The sequence below is a fragment of the Electrophorus electricus genome, unplaced genomic scaffold, assembly GCF_041902795.1.
Source record: "Electrophorus electricus isolate QZ-2024a unplaced genomic scaffold, ASM4190279v1 Scaffold353, whole genome shotgun sequence".
In the NCBI taxonomy this organism is placed as follows: Eukaryota; Metazoa; Chordata; class Actinopteri; order Gymnotiformes; family Gymnotidae; genus Electrophorus; species Electrophorus electricus.
The window spans coordinates 1-17,500 of record NW_027658642.1 but is presented as its reverse complement, the minus strand read 5'-3'; the positions used below and the strand labels follow the sequence as shown (position 1 = coordinate 17,500).

At 38.7% G+C, this 17,500-nt stretch overlaps 2 protein-coding genes across 4 annotated transcripts in view; both read left to right on the top strand.

The window, feature by feature from the left end:
* The window catches only part of LOC113570169 (GLI pathogenesis-related 2), an 11,432-nt gene extending 4,044 nt beyond the window's left edge, over nt 1-7,388 (top strand). For 2 of the 3 annotated variants that reach the window (XM_081709298.1, XM_081709299.1), the window contains exons 6-17: nt 160-225; nt 374-442; nt 1,948-1,968; nt 2,612-2,821; nt 2,921-2,998; nt 3,795-3,977; nt 4,228-4,287; nt 4,436-4,504; nt 5,097-5,174; nt 5,447-5,665; nt 6,074-6,151; nt 6,405-7,388. In XM_081709298.1, the coding sequence (XP_081565424.1) occupies nt 160-225; nt 374-442; nt 1,948-1,968; nt 2,612-2,821; nt 2,921-2,998; nt 3,795-3,977; nt 4,228-4,287; nt 4,436-4,504; nt 5,097-5,174; nt 5,447-5,665; nt 6,074-6,151; nt 6,405-6,589 (1,316 nt within the window). In that variant the 3' untranslated portion in view covers nt 6,590-7,388. The remainder of the gene's footprint in view (nt 1-159; nt 226-373; nt 443-1,947; nt 1,969-2,611; nt 2,822-2,920; nt 2,999-3,794; nt 3,978-4,227; nt 4,288-4,435; nt 4,505-5,096; nt 5,175-5,446; nt 5,666-6,073; nt 6,152-6,404) is intronic. The other variant, XM_026998399.3, reaches the window with a different exon arrangement.
* A 4,352-nt stretch (nt 7,389-11,740) lies between these two features.
* On the top strand, nt 11,741-13,916 carry zgc:55461 (beta-tubulin family protein). Its single transcript, XM_026998548.3, has 4 exons — nt 11,741-11,899; nt 12,230-12,338; nt 12,428-12,538; nt 12,754-13,916. Exons 1-4 carry the CDS (start codon nt 11,843-11,845, stop codon nt 13,812-13,814), a joined length of 1,338 nt encoding a protein of 445 aa, XP_026854349.1. The 5' UTR covers nt 11,741-11,842; the 3' UTR covers nt 13,815-13,916.
* Nucleotides 13,917-17,500: the final 3,584 nt, after the last annotated feature.

Below are 17,500 nucleotides of genomic sequence, written 5' to 3'. Positions count from 1 at the left end.
GTGGCAAAATTCTGTAATATTCATTTGCATTTAGAATTGAAATAATTCATGTTTTTAGATGAGGCTGTTAGAAAATTCTGTTTATAATACAGTTGTATGATCTTTCTAATTTTGTATGGTTGCTAGTTTTAGGTATAATTAAGATGCTATATTTGATAGGTCCAGTGTGTGGAACTGGAACAGCTAGTGGAGATATTGGCACAACTCAGCCCCAAAAACCAACTGGCAAGTGAAATCTTTTTAATGTCCTTAAACTTTGTCCTTAGAGGACTTCTTATCATACAGTAAAGTCCTAAAGCAATAATAATAAAATAATGATTTTGTGTGCTGATGTTGAAATTATTTTGTCTTTTTTTGTGTTCATTTTTTTAAGCTAAGGACAGCTGGTTCCGTGAAATTAAGGGATTCCACCCTAGCAAACCTGGACCCAGCTCTGGAGCAGGTATACCCCACAGACTGAATTTAAATCTTTTAAAACTTTCCTGCTGTTTAATTTTTGCTCATTCTAATCTTGCAAATGTCCTCAAATACAGAGGATTATATCTTCCCAGACTCTGTATATCTATATAATAATGCCAGTAAAGGGTATAGGAGCACAGTGTGTTTTTTATATGTGTGAATATACTCTAATGACTGCATGCAGGCACCTTTGAAGTATACACAGATACAGGCCATGCATCTGATGCAGTGTTATCTGGCATGTCATGTTTAATACAGTGTGAGTTGCTAGTGTAAAGTGCTGAGTGTGTTTTGTTCAGAGTTTGGTTTCTCAAAGATATTATCATTTGACCAGCCAAACATTTGTTGAGATTAAATCATTTCATGTTACAATGCGCCACACAAACTAAAACTGTGCTACAGTTCTAAGTCCTAACTAAAACCGTCATAATGGCCATAGCTTACACACACGCACACACACACACACACAAACACACCCACACACACACACACACACACACACACACACACACACACACACAAACAAATCATATTGGCATATTGTCTACTATTGAAAGTGTGTATCGGTCCAGACTACTAATCTACATTAAGACTATTAACTATTAAGACATTAACTATTAATTCAGTTAGCCTGTTCTGTGGAGCCTATCTGCCTAAAGGGAAGCCATGGAATTCCAATTGAGGCAGAGCACTGCAAACACAGTCAGTGAGTGCAATCCTTACAGACTTAATTGAGAGGTTTGCTGTGTTTGTGTGTGTGTGTGTGTGTGTGTGTGTGTGTGTGTGTGTGTGTGTGAGAGAGAGAGAGAGAGAGAGAGAGAGAGAGAGAGAGAGAGAGAGAGAGAGAGAGATTACAAGACAGCATCGGACCTGGAGGCCTTGTGTGAAGTTTGATTATTTCCCTGCACTTCAACTTGTACATTAGCACGCCCAACAGGTGTATATGAGTAGGTCACACTGTGCTGAACTCCAGGCCTCTAGAATGCACCCTAAGGCATTATCAAAAGTTTCTGTTTGCAATTGTAATAGCAGTGGATTTGCAAAGCACACAAATACAAAGCTGTTTCTGAAGATACAAAAAGCCGATGTGGTTTTAAACCACTCGGCTAAAGTCAAGTGTATAGTACTTTACAATATATTTTCTAAGTAAATATGGAGAAAAAACAGGATGCAAAAGTTTCCTTAACTGTTGGTTTCACAATCTATCTTGAATATCCTTCCATTGTTGTTTCTCATCTCATAGTAATGAGAATGCTGAAATGATCAGTTTATGTTAATTTGGAGTAATTAAAAGTGCTTTGTTTGTTTATATTTTGTTTATTTTAGTGTATCTCATTTTGTAAATTCCCCACTTTCTGTCTAATGACTGTGGCAGGAGATGACATTACTGACTTGACAAAGGGTTGTCTGTTAGTTAGTCAGGCTTCATAAACATAAGTCAACTACATGATTTGTTGAAATAGCATGTTTGTTTTCTCTGTATTACAGAAAACATACCCAATATGACAGGTAAGTGTAAACATTGATCTTATTGTGCATATACCCTTTGGTGGCTTAATAAAATCAGCCACCAAAAAAACCCTTGATAATTGATACTCTTACATTGTATTATTTTTTCTAGCCATGCAAAACAATATCAACCTTCTCAGAGTTAAGCAAACTTGGTTTCCAGTTATGATACCAATTTGCAAAGTTTTCTCCTTTTTTCTTTTATCTTTTACTTTTTCACAAATCAGATGCAAAGTGACATTCCTCTGGAAGTCTAACATTCCAATCACAAATGAAGGACTGTAAATTTTGCATTTTGCTTTACAACTGCCATACATTTGTCAATTTCCTTAGTGTAAAGGTAGAAACAGAAACACAAAAACTGCCATGGTATGTTCTATACTGGGATTCCTTGGAGTGTCTTGGAGTAGAAAATAAAGCAATGTCATTTAGTAGTGGGAGACACACATGGTTATCTGGGAACTGCACCTGCAACTAAACAGGCTTCTTTGCTATCTATTCTTGCCATGGGAAGTGTTCCACACCCTTTTTAAGCACTACCCTCCATCTGACCAGACTGGCCCTTTATTGCTCTGTACCTGCTCTTTTTTGTCTAAGTTCACTAAAGGCACAGCTTTCAGTCTTTCATTTTTATATTGACCAGACAAGAGCTTCGAGGCAGAATTCCTGAAGATGCACAATGCATACCGAAGCCAGCATGGGGCTCCGCCCCTCACTGTGAACCGCACTCTGTGCCGCTCCGCACAGGTATGGGCGGAGCACCTGCTGTCTATCAAAACCCTCAAACACAGTGATGGCAGCTACGGAGAGAACTTGTTCTACACCTTCAGCTCGGGGCCCAAAAAGCTTACAGGCAAGTGAAAGCATTACTTTCCCTGTTGCAGTACCTCTGACTGTAAAGTAATGCAGGTTTCCATGTGTTGTGTGGGTGTACATTGTGTTTCTTGCTTAGGCCACGAGGCAGTGGACAGCTGGTACAGTGAAATCAAGGACTATCGTTTCAACAGGCCTGGATTCACCTCTGGCACAGGTGAACCCTTGTGTATTAGACTTGGCATTTCTGCTGAGGTGCCAATGGAGACCGAAAGTATACAGACGTTATGGTACTGCCAGCACTGGTCTTATGGGATTAAACTGTACAAATTCAGCGTAATTTTGACACAATTTTTTATTCACAAATTTCCAGAGGTGGGCCCAATTATGAGCGTCAATGCACAATTCCCAAAAACCCATAATTTTCTCCTCCCTGAGACCTTTTGTTAATATGCAGCAAACCCAGACATATTTATGTAATGTTCTTGACAGCTTCATTACCTCGAGTTATCTTTGAAGCACAGACAGCATATTATGTCGTCTTCATGACACCCAGAAGTGGGTCCAAAATCATTTTTTCTTTCTTTTCTTTTCCTTTTCTGAACACTAAACCATAAGTATTACCCACAGCACTTCTGTAGCCATAGTTACAATTTCATGACCCTCCTCCCCAATGACCTACGAACTTGCAAAAGTACATGAACGATAATTGGGCTATATCAACCATTTTGTATTGCCAGTCTCCTGACCAAGACACGGCATCAATTTTGCCACTATGATTGTCTAATCTGACATAATGACCATCGTGCAAGAGAACAATATCATGTAGTCTGATCCCAGCATAAGCCATATACAGGCAACAGTGGCCCAGCCAAAACAATTATGAACAGCCTTTTCATAAGACTTCATAATATCTCATATCTCATATCTCATAAGCAGCTCATGAAATAGCTTCAAGGTTCAGACACCTTCGTTGTCAAAATACTAAAGCCCATTTCTGGCTGCATGTACAGGCCATTTCACCCAAGTGATATGGAAGGATACCAAGGAGCTTGGGGTTGGCTTGGCCACAGATGGGGCTATGACCTTTGTGGTGGGCCAGTATCTACCAGCGGGCAACATCAGTAACGCCGGCTACTTTGAGAAGAATGTCCTACCACCAGGCTCCGCTGTAGACACAAAACCGATCCCTACTCGTATGTCAGCCTTTCTGTTTAAGATAGCCAGACCAAGTGTTATTTCATGACTAGAATGATATACAATTCACAAATTGTGGAGAAATAATATGTGGCAAAATTCTGTAATATTCATTTGCATTTAGAATTGAAATAATTCATGTTTTTAGATGAGGCTGTTAGAAAATTCTGTTTATAATACAGTTGTATGATCTTTCTAATTTTGTATGGTTGCTAGTTTTAGATATAATTAAGATGCTATATTTGATAGGTCCAGTGTGTGGAACTGGAACAGCTAGTGGAGATATAAGTCAGCCCCAAAAACCAACTGGCAAGTGAAATCTTTTTAATGTCCTTAAACTTTGTCCTTAGAGGACTTCTTATCATACAGTAAAGTCCTAAAGCAATAATAATAAAATAATGATTTTGTGTGCTGATGTTGAAATTATTTTGTCTTTTTTTGTGTTCGTTTTTTTAAGCTAAGGACAGCTGGTTCAGTGAAATTAAAGGATTCCACCCTAGCAAACCTGGACCCAGCTCTGGAGCAGGTACACCCCACAGACTGAATTTAAATCTTTTAAAACTTTCCTGCTGTTTAATTTTTGCTCATTCTAATCTTGCAAATGTCCTCAAATACAGAGGATTATATCTTCCCAGACTCTGTATATTTATATAATAATGCCAGTAAAGGGTATAGGAGCACAGTGTGTTTTTTATATGTGTGAATATACTCTAATGACTGCATGCAGGCACCTTTGAAGTATACACAGATGCAGGCCATGCATCTGATGCAGTGTTATCTGGCATGTCATGTTTAATACAGTGTGAGTTGCTAGTGTAAAGTGCTGAATGTGTTTTGTTCAGAGTTTGGTTTCTCAAAGATATTATCATTTGACCAGCCAAACATTTGTTGAGATTAAATCATTTCATGTTACAATGCACCAAACAAACTAAAACTGTGCTACAGTTCTAAGTCCTAACTAAAACCATCATAATGGCCATAGCTCACACACACACACACACACACACACACACACACACACACACACACACAAATCATATTAGCATATTGTCTGCTCTTGAAAGTGAGTATCGGTCCAGACTACTAATCTACATTAAGACTATTAACTTTCCAATCAGGCCATTTCAGCATCTTATGCTCTGAGAAGAATGTCCCACCACCAAGCTCCACTGCAGACAGAAAGTCAGCTATCACTGGTACTTAAGCATTTTGGCTGATTAGTTTGATTGAGCTCTGTCATAATTTGTCACACAATGTTCAACTTAATGAAAAACATAATGGCCTAAAGGACATATAAAACATCTCACAGTGTATCTGACTAAATCTAAATAACTGTCCTGGTTTAGATTCTTCTTGCCCTGAACAGTGGAAGTGAGGTTTTGTTTTTCAGTTTTTAATCAAGTTTATTTTACATCTCCTCTCTCTACCTATCGCTCTCTGTCTGTCTATTTCTCTCTCTCCTACAAAGACAAAAACTTGGCTCAATTCCGTAACCAGCTGCTGGCAGCAGTGAACCGTTACCGTCAGCGACACAGGGTGCAACCTGTGTCACTATGCCCCACCCTCTCCAAAGAGGCCCAGGATTGGGCAGCTCACCTGGTGAGCATTAAGACCCTGAAGAACAGCCAGAAAGGCCATGGAGAAAGCATGTCATACAAATGGACATCCACTTTGGCAGCACCCACTGGTAAATTAGACCACAGAAAACCTAGCTTTTTCCTTTCAAATATATACTTAAACAAATGTAAAAGATCAGAAATATTCAACTATGCACTACAAACCCAGTACTGGATTTTGTAGTCGGTAACTGAATAGATAATGTAGCCCATTAAGCACGTTATCATCATGCCTGATTCCATTGTAAAGGGAGTTTGGGAAATCTGTAGTACCTGAACCCCTCGGCTGTAATTTTCAATAACTATTCTTTATGACATCAATTTATGTCCAGTAATTAAAACATCTAGATTTGGTTTCAACATCCTATGTTCACATTCTCTAAAATAGAAATGATACACTGTGTTTAACCTGTATGAGTGCTCAATTATTTTTATAAATTAGTATTATTTATATGTTTTTTGCTTTTACTTTCCTGTAGCTGAAGAAGTTGCTGAGTCATGGTACAATGAATGTACAAAGTACAACTTCTCTTCGCCTGGATTTCAAAACGGAAGTGGTATGTTGCACAGCTTCGAAAAGCATTAGCTCACATCCTCTGATTTAATACATTAATTAGCAACCTAACATTAACATTAACCTAACATGCAAAACATCTGTGAGATAAACATTTGACCCCTGTCTCAATCAAAATAAGATTTTACAAATTTTTCATCCTATGTTCCAATGTTTTTATTTATATGTTTCAAAAATATGACAGTGTAAACCAAATCCCAAATACTCATACAGATTCTTTTGTGTGGGACTGTTAGGTAACTTCACCCAGATGGTGTGGAAGTCTACAGAGCGTGCTGGAGTTGGACTAGCAACAGATGGGAAGGGCATGTTCATCACTGTAGCCTTTTATGAGCCAGCTGGAAACATCAGTAATCATGGCTACTTTCAGGACAACGTGAAACCAGCTGAGGCAGGAGCTCGCGGACATGACTTTAGTTAAAGGCTGCTCAGCAGTACAGAAGAGAGCCCTACAGCTGGGGCTCACAATCCAAGCACATCTGGGTCATGCACCTTTCATAGCCAGTGGATCTCTGGAACAAAATCTTGCTTTTGTAATTAGTGACAAGAGTTGCACTGCTCCAATTGCCATATTGCCAGATATCTGCATCTGATTGTACTAATATACATGGAGTTAGACTCATGCCACATTAAGAATCAGTGAGGCAAGGGAAGTACGGGGGAAAGAAATCATAATAATAATAACATTGCTTTACATGTTATCTAAAACATGGACACTCAAACTTGGTGGCTAATGTCCCAGCTAAAGTGAAGAGTGCCCTCCAACTAATCATTGCTGTTGTTATTGCTGTGCTGATCTCTGTGGTTATAGCTGTGTTCCTGAGGGTAGTTTCAGCAAGTGCTGCATATTTCCTCTAACAGATCAGCAGATGGCACCCTAAAGCTACCACAGGTCCACATCAATGTTAGGGGCAATAATGCTCATGTACTCTACAGATTTTGCCGCTTGTTGCTGTGCACTATTACGTGTGCACTATTAAGTATATACTTTTGAGTGTGATATCAACCATGCTGTGGAAGTTATATACTTCCATGATTGTTGCTTTTTTGATTGATTGATTGATTGATTGATTGATTGATTGATTGATTGATTGATTGATTGATTGATTAGTTATGTCAGTAACCACATGTAAGGTTATTAGGCCAAAATGTTCACTTATATCCTGAAAAACATCAAATGAACATCAAATGAACATCAATAAAGTTCTGAACTGAACTTGCCTCTGTAACCATGTAACCGTTTTTCAAAAAGTGCAATAAAAATGCAGTCATGCCTACCCCAAACCCCATGCCCAACCCCCCCACCCCCCCATCCCCCAATAAATAAAAGTGACAACGAAGTATTAAATTTGTGATTATGAACCCATATGTGGTTGGTATGACAATCTACAGTGATGAGCTGAATTATACAGTGCAGTTAGCTTTCTGATTCAATTCAAAGTTTGGCTCAGGCATTCAACAAAGGTGGTGGTGATGTGGGTGTGTGTCTGTATGCTTAATAAGATAAGACAATAGAATCCTGAACTGAACTTGCCTCTGGGCAACCATGTAACTGTTTTTCTGAAAATGCAATAAACTTTACAGTAGTAGGAGCCTTTGCCCATGACTGTGGAATGAGGTCCTCTTTCTCCAGTTAAATGGAAAAATGCAAACTCATGCAACCCCCAACCCCCGTGCCCACCTCTCAACAATCAAAAATAATAATAATACATGAGGCAGGTTGAGTGGGAAGACCAAACCAGAATGGCAGGTTTTCCTTTTATGTGGCCCAACTAGTTCATTGTCATTCCAACAGAGAAATATGAGACAAGGTAATCTGATGATCTCCTTGTGCCAGTTGGAATGCTCACACCTTAGACCATAAACAGGTCAAATGTATAACATCTGGGAATAAGTATATGGTGTAGATATATATAACAAATACAAATTGGCTGAGAACCATGACAAAAGTACAACAGGATGTCACCTTGCTGTATATGATTAACACTGGAATACAAATTCAGACTGAAGCAACAGATTTAAAAAGTTTTTTATGGAGAAAGAGAAGTCCATATTGTGTTCTTTCATGTATGTGCAGATTTGTTTGACCTTGCTGGCTGGAGGATGATGGTTTGTTGCATACCATTTTCATCAGCATCAGTCTACACTACCTTAATGCTGGGTTGAGGTAAAACTATGTTTCAGAGCTTAACAGTGTTAGATTTATAATCTTATTTTCACATCTATGACAAAGTAACTAAGAAAGGCAAATAGAAATAAGGGGAAAATGGAAAAGTAATGAATGGAAACTGCTTTTACTGTTCTGACACACACATACATTGGCACGTCCTACACCCACGTACCCATACACATTCACCCAGGACAATCTGCCCCTGCCCTGCTGAATATAAAGCAAAGCCTACGGGTGTTTTTATCTTGCCGCTTATTTGTCCCACTCAAAAATTCAGACTTGGCTCACAATGATTTGATTGGCTATTGTGCTGGCATCCAATTGGGTGGGTGTTTTGTAGGTATTTTTTTGAAAACTGGTTTTGAAAGTTGAAGGCTGATCATGGCCCCACTTAATAAATCATAACTCTGTGGTATGTCAGAAAATGTGATAAAATGAGGACATGTTCTATAAATATATTACAAACAAGATATCAGATTGTCTTTTGAATAGGGCTTATATAATTTTTGTTTCAGACTGAGTATGTGATTTTCTCTATCTGATTATATCTGAAGTCTACACACCAGGAACAGTGTTTAATTAAATTTGTTTTTCACCCACATCCATCAGCCACGAAATGCATGAAAATAATGGATCCCATCAACATTAACCAACTGCACACTGTCATGATGTGTGTTCCTGCTCCTCTTATGTGAGTCCCCGTGTGCCTCAGGTTTCTGGAACAGTGGCAGCAGCCGTTTCTATAGAGCTGTTTTGTTTGCCTCAGTGGTGGAAGGGGATTTTGTTCCAGTTGGGTTAACTTTCCTCCTGGGGTTCACCAGCAACAGCCTGCCAATGAAAACACAGTCAGGCAATATCCAACCACCTTAGCAAAGGAGCAACTGGCCTCCGTGTCTGATACATGGTGGCCAAAATTTGCTCTGAGGGCTTTTTGAAGCTCTCAGTTCTGAGAATATAACTTTGTGTAGAAGGATACCTGGTCTGAAACATGTTGGTAAAATGTGTATGTATGTGGTGTAATTAAATATGTCAAGAAATAATAGTTTAACATAGAATATAATTAAATGTTTATTAAAATATTGTGAGCTATTTTTCATTCATAAGACTATGCTAATATTGTACACTATATTAATATTCATTAGAGTTGTTAAAATAATGATCTGCTATTTATGATAAATTTGACCAAAAAATACTAAATTTGTGATTATGAACCCATTTGTGGTTGGTATGACAGTCTACAGTGATGAGCTGAATTATACAATGATGTTAGCTTTCAAATCCCCCACTTTGCTGATTCAAAGATTGCCTCAGGCATTCAACAGAGATGGTGGTGGTGGTGTGTGTGTGTGTGTGTGTGTGTGTGTGTGTATGTGTGTGTGTGTGTGTGTGTGTGTGTTTAGGAGAGAGGGTGGGTGTGTAGTAGGTTTGTGTAAGGCAATACACTGCAGTACATTAATAATTAAATATTCCTTCAGCAACAGTTTTACAGCTGTTGTTTACTCTCTCTCTCTAATTCTCTCTCTCTCTTCCTCCCACACACATACACACACAGAGAACCTTTCAATTTAAGACCATCCCAATGCTAAATAAATAACTTACCAGTGATCTAGCTCTAAGAATATTGGATTATTGGATTACATAACTGTAGTTAATGTTTGGATCACAATCATTTCTGAATATTTTCTGCTCCAAATAAATGTAGATAACATAATCCTTCCAATGTTGCAGTCAAAGCATTTAGTCAGCATACTGATTATGTATATAATCATATTAAACTAATGATGAGAGCAATCTATAACTATTTTATTAAACCTGAAAACAGAAACTAATGATAACTTAAGGGTTGTAAAGAAATAAATGTATCCTCATCTAAAAAGTGGAGAGAGGGTATGTATGAATATCTATACTGTAGATGCATGCATGTCAGCATACTTTTAATATCATTAAACTCCCCTGCTGTGATAAATAATGTATTCCCACAGCCCTTAATCCAATCTGGCTTTGTGTAAGATCAGTTCACACCTGCACAAACGCTGCACCCCATCCGGTTCTGTTTCATGCAACCCATCGCCCATGAATAATGAATAGGTGCATGCTGTGGTGCCACCAAATACACCCACATTAACAGTGCAATGCACAGTGCATGCATGCAAATTCACAAGCATAAACACACTTATGAGCTAACAGAACTTGCATCACTTTTAAATCCAATTGGAAATTATCATTGCTACAGCTTTTTAATAATGGTACTAATAATCTTATTGAGTCAAAAAAGTGTCGCCTCAGTGTTCACCAATATCACCCAGGCTATCGGTGTTTGATATGTGTAGTGTTTTATACATCAGTCCTCAGAATGTGAACATTAGCTTTCAAAAGCAGGATATCAAGATACTCTGGATATACTCTTTATATGATGATATCGATTTATAGCTAACGCTGTAATTTAACATTAAAATCTTCATATTAGATTTCAGTAGTAGGCAAAGCTTAATGAAATAGAAGTTCCAAATATCATTTTCAAAATTTGCCTGTTTTAATTTTCATTTAGGCATTGTACTGATAAATATGTTAAATTAATGCTGAAATGCTAAAGTAGACACCTGGTCATTTATCCTTTGTTTTGAGACCATTCTATGATTTTTACATAGAGGCAATAAAGAATATCATGGAGGCTGAAATAAAACCATTTTTATTCAAAATGAAGGTCCATGCGATTTTTCAAAAATATGTTTGTCAGGCAATACTGAGGGTACAGCATTTTTGCACTTGTTTGCTGAACAATAAGTTTTGATGCAGGTATTCATACTATATAATATTTTCCAGTAGCAAATACGGAGTCACTCCAGTGAAAATATCTAAACATGTACCCATGTGTTTGGATTGTTGGTGTTTGGATGTAGACCCTTGCTGTGGGTGTATATCTGACATTATCTTTTAATTTAACATCAGGTTTAATCCAAGACGCTTTAAAGAAATAATGAGGTACATTTAATGTATGAAATGCGTGCTTAAACATTTTCACAGGAGTGAAACCGTGTTTACCGTTGGAAAATATGGTACCCTAAATATACATGCATCAAAACTTACAATACAATGAACGAGTCCAAACATGCCGTAACTACCCTCGGTATTGCCTAGCAACATCTAAGCCTATCTTAGTAAAAAATAAATAGTTGAGCACAATCTGCCATGAGTGATAATTGCTGTTAAAAAAAGGGTTATGACCTTGCGCGATTACCAAAAGACAAAGCGTCTCTAAGGGAGCGGCAACGACTGTAACCATTGGTAACGGAATACAATCTTTTTTCGCCAATCAAATGCCTCGAATTCAATAGGTCTGTTTGGTATACCAATTAAAGTTTGATAAAAAATTAACTGACGTTTCATTCATCCATTCAGCGTCCGTTCCATCGTATATAAATCTCTGTAACGACTTTTTGATGTTCGAGTGTTGCTGTTGAAGTCAGTTTGACATAATCTATTCTGTCTAATAAACGCTTCACAATGAGGGAAATTGTTCACCTGCAGGCTGGTCAGTGTGGGAACCAAATTGGTGCCAAAGTAAGTTTGAGTTACCGCGGCGCTGCTTACACTGTGTTAGCACTGCTATCTAGCTTGGAAAATCTACCAATTTGGCTTGGTTAGCTGTAGTCGCTTAGCGACACGAAAAAGCTGCTGACTTGATGATTAGCTAACGCTAGCCATCCTAGGTTATCTTTTTAAAATCTTTTCTTTGCCTCGGTTAGTGAACTAGATAGCATTGCAAGTGTTTGAGCTAGTTTATCGCGATGTGCACTGGTATTTTTCTCACAACTGTAATGTGTATTTAATAAAATTTGAACTGCTTAATGACTGATAACTCACCGTTAACTTTCCCTAATGCTATTCTAGTTTTGGGAGGTGATCAGCGATGAACATGGAATCGACCCCACCGGCACTTACCACGGTGACAGCGACTTGCAGTTGGAGCGGATTAACGTATACTATAACGAAGCAACTGGTAAATTAAGACTTCGTATAAAGAACGGTGTCACGTTTATCATTTACATTTTAGCTTCTTGCCTAGATAGTAATGTTGTGATCCAACAGGTGGAAAATATGTCCCACGCGCTGTGCTCGTGGATCTGGAGCCTGGAACAATGGACTCTGTAAGATCTGGTCCTTTTGGGCAAGTGTTCAGACCTGACAACTTTGTCTTTGGTGGGTATATAAGATGAAGTATGTTATCCTCTTGACTTGTATTTGTATTGCAACTATTCATACTTGTATCTAATGTGTTTAACTTGGTTGCTGTCAGGAAACTTAGATTTTTCATGAGGAAGATGAATAGCTTATGAATATTTAGTGCATTCTAGCTGCTTTTTAGAGGCTTGTTTTCATGGTAGCCTAAGATAAACTGAAGTTTCTTGCAACAGGTCAGAGTGGGGCTGGGAATAACTGGGCCAAGGGTCATTACACTGAGGGTGCTGAGCTGGTGGACTCTGTGCTGGATGTGGTACGCAAGGAGGCTGAGAGCTGTGATTGCCTGCAGGGTTTCCAGCTGACTCACTCCTTGGGTGGAGGCACCGGGTCTGGCATGGGCACCCTGCTCATCAGCAAGATCCGTGAGGAGTATCCAGACCGTATCATGAACACCTTTAGTGTGGTCCCATCCCCTAAAGTCTCAGACACTGTGGTTGAACCCTACAATGCCACCCTGTCTGTCCACCAGCTGGTGGAGAACACAGATGAGACTTACTGCATTGACAACGAGGCACTCTATGACATTTGTTTCCGCACACTCAAGCTCACCACACCCACCTATGGTGACCTCAACCACCTTGTGTCTGCCACAATGAGTGGTGTGACCACTTGCCTGCGCTTCCCAGGCCAGCTAAATGCTGACCTGCGCAAGCTAGCTGTCAACATGGTGCCCTTCCCACGTCTGCACTTTTTCATGCCAGGTTTTGCTCCACTTACTAGCAGGGGGAGCCAGCAATACCGTGCCCTAACTGTTCCTGAGCTCACCCAGCAGATGTTCGACGCTAAGAACATGATGGCAGCGTGCGACCCACGCCACGGCCGTTACCTCACAGTGGCCGCCGTCTTCCGCGGCCGCATGTCAATGAAGGAGGTGGACGAGCAGATGCTCAATGTCCAGAACAAGAACAGCAGCTACTTTGTGGAGTGGATCCCCAACAACGTCAAGACGGCCGTGTGCGACATCCCGCCCCGCGGCCTCAAGATGGCCGCCACCTTCATTGGCAACAGCACGGCCATCCAGGAGCTGTTCAAGCGTATCTCTGAGCAGTTCACCGCCATGTTCCGCCGCAAGGCATTCCTGCACTGGTACACGGGCGAGGGCATGGATGAGATGGAGTTCACGGAGGCTGAGAGCAACATGAATGACCTGGTGTCTGAGTACCAGCAGTACCAGGATGCCACAGCTGAGGAGGAGGGGGAGTTTGAGGAAGAGGCGGAAGAGGAGCTGGCATAAGCCCTGCCCCCTTTGCAAATGTTCCCTTTTGATCATCAAAATGCTGTAATGTTAATCTTCAAAAATTTCTATTAAAGAACTAACTTTGGTGTTTCTCTTGAAGGTTTCTTCATAAGTCATTAAAGATTACAACTTTTATGAGAATTGCTGTGTTGTAGAGCTGCACTCAATTATGCAGATGACTATGGTGACATTCTAACCCAATGTGAAATTCAGTGCAAAATTGATTTGGATTGTCTAGGCTTTGGAATTGATCACCTTGTTGAAAGTAAGGTTTTACATATAGGTTAGTTTCACTACCAATAGCAATGCAACATGGTTTCGTGTGTCCTGTTGTCCCAGAAATGCTTTGATGGTGCATGGTTACTAACTTCATGTAACTTTCTGTTGTGTTGTACACAATCTCAAACTTCTGACCTAAACAGTTAAGAGCTTCTGAAAATTATAACTCATGACTTGTTATACTGGAGCTGACTTGTAATTCTCTTTAAACCAAGAGTTAAAGTAATACAGAAATATTAAACATCCCAGAAGGTTAACCTAAAAAGCTGAGTCTTAAGTAACAATTCAAAGAGGGGTCAGTATTCTATAACTAAGGTGCTATACAAGAAAAATCTCACCCTTGAGTTTGCAGGAAGACTGCTGTAGAGTGAGCGCATAAAGAGCCAGGAGGAGTTTAAGACTTCACCAGGTCACAGAGGTAAACTGGAGCTACACCTTAAAATAGCTTCCTCTACGTACTTAATGAAGAATATATACAGGGAGCTAGTGTAGCTTAGCAAGTACAGGAGTAATTTGAACATGAAATGGAAGTGTGGGTGAGAACTGACAGAATAATAATCAGGTAATACTGCCTTTAGCTGCCAACCTGGTCTGAAGCCAGAGGGATCAAGAGAAAAGTGCCAGCTTTGTCCCAGCAGCAACATGAAGTCCAGCACAACTGCAGCATATACAGATGTAAATCACACATGGGCACGTGTATGCACACACACACACCTATGCTTACTGCCCAAATTGTTTAGTGCAAGCTACACACATTCAGTGTGTTTTGTTATAGGAGGGTATTTAGAGTTTATATTTGAAACATAATAAATAAGGAAAATAAGCCATAATAGTGTATTGATTTATTTTCAACACATAATTTACAGGATATTAAAGAATCTGATTGCAAAATGAAGATTTGAATGGTGGTATATATGATATGATTATCACTAAAGCTTCACAATCTTATTTCAGCAGCTGTACATTAGCAAGGGATCTCTTGAGTTCAGGTGAAATATGTGAAGATGTTTGCTGCCCTCTTGTGTCCTCTGGTGTCCAGAAATGACAGGTGACAAGAACAGACACACAGTGGCTCCTATTTTCAGTGTGGAGATTTATATTATATGTATATTATAATTAGCATATGTGTTGAATCAGGTGTACAAATAGGTATACCAACATGCATAACATTGGTTTTATTTTAAGGTAAATTAGTATTAAGGCCCCAGTTATCCATAATTATCTTACTTGAGATAATGGCTTGCAACTGCTGTCCAGTTATTAGACATGACACGCAAAAATTTATTTTTGAAAATATTACAAACGATTAGTCAGTAACTAAAATCTGCCAATCCTTCAATTAACTCTAGTCATTTTCTTCCAGCAGATGGAGCTGTATTGTTAGTATTTAATTTTGCCACTTACGCCTATGGATAAGATACACCGACAGCATCTAAATAAACACATAAAGCAACTTAAAAACCAAACATTTTGTTACATCTATTTATTCAGTTTACATTTTCTTCCACAATCCAATAGAGAATATAGAGCAATATTTAATAAGATGTAAACAATAAAATAATCACAATGATTAGAAATTTTAGGGTCTAGATTTAGACTTTCTTTATCCATTGATATATATCCATAATGTATCTAAGGAACACTTACTTGCATAGACATTCAGTGATTACCTTGTTATGACTGAAAGAGACTTGCCACATAGTGTAAAATAAAGTAGTGGTTATAAGTGAGCAGGTTTGTAATGAAATAATTCAATACAAAATCTACACTTGAAATTTCTGTTAGAATTAAAGGCAACATAGATGCACAAAGATTCATCTCCTGTGGAATCGGCAGGAAGCAGCAATGAGATTCACCTTTCATCACTGCAGTGTCATAAGAGACTATTATTTCATAGAGAAGGTTCAAATTGCCATCATTCTTATAGCTGAACAAATATGGATGTTTTTTTGATTAGATTAGACAATTGACATTATTAATTTAGAAGATTGATGTTTACTGATGTTTTTCCACTATTTTAACCAACAAAGACATTCACTACTTCAATGAATTTTGCTGTGCAACAGTGTTTCAATAATCTTGTGAGAAAATGTATGGGAGTGTTTTTAGAGGCAGAGTAATTGTCAGTTACTGTACCTCTCTTATGCATGGACAAAAGTTTATTAAAGGTTTAAAAAGGAAGCCTCATGAAATTGCCATCAGGAGAAGAAGACAAATAATTATGTGAAAAGCTATTTAAATGCAACAAGGATTGCATTAATTAAACGGTGCTGCAATCTGGCCCAATTTCATGGAACATTGAGGGAGCTCTGGGTAGAATTGCTTTTAAACTGCAACGGAGCCGAGGGAAGGAGAGAACATTAATTGAATCAGCTAGCTGTGTTGTGAATCCGGGATCACAGAGGAAGGCCTCATTTGGTGAGTAATGGCGTCTTCACTTGTATGTGGCCTTTACACTCTCCCCTGAGCATCAGTAATGCAGTTTACAACATTCTCAGCAATGGTGCAGCCACAGGAACAATTGTAGTCAGGTCTGTGGAATAAATGCAGCAAAAATATTGCTCTCATGCTTGCTTGCATGTGCAAGTTCTTAACCATATGCATGCTTTCATATTAACTGGTATATATTGCTTCTATGTTTCCATATAATAGGAATTTTGAGAACAGTTTGAGTTTAAGTGACCTTAACTCATGGTTCTGTAATCTGACAGCTGCATATCTTGCATGATGATTAATGACATCTTGGGTATGTCAAGAAGAGATCTTATACAATATCGGGTAACAGGCCAAGTCCAGCCAAGCTATGCATCTTTGTTGCATACACACACACACACACACACACACACACACACACACACAAAAGTGAATATTTTCTGACTTCTTGTTATTCGGTGTACATATCTGTTGCCACAAACAACAAAATGGAAAATATAGATCAATATTAAATAAGATATGAATAATTAAATGAACACAATGATTAAAAGATTTAGCATCTATGACATATCCATTGACTGCATAATGTATCTAAGAAAACATATAACAAAACATCCACTTTGCATAGACATTCAGTGGTTACTTATTGTGTGCATCTTTTTTTCTTAGGTGTACATTTTATTATAAGTGTACAGTTAGAGATGTTAGCCCTGTTGTCATTTACAGTTTGTAATCTGCCCTAAACCCCATTCATTCTTTTCTGATTCATACTTTTCTGATCACATTGCCACTGCTTACCAAATAATATTACCAGACAATGAGTGGAGGATTTTACATAAATGGCATTTTAGCTGAAGTTTTTAACCAAAGCGACTTACAGTTATGACTGAATATATCTTGAGCAATTGAGGTATATGGGCCTTACGCAGTGGCCCAACAGTGACAACTTGGCAGTGGTGGGGCTTGACCTG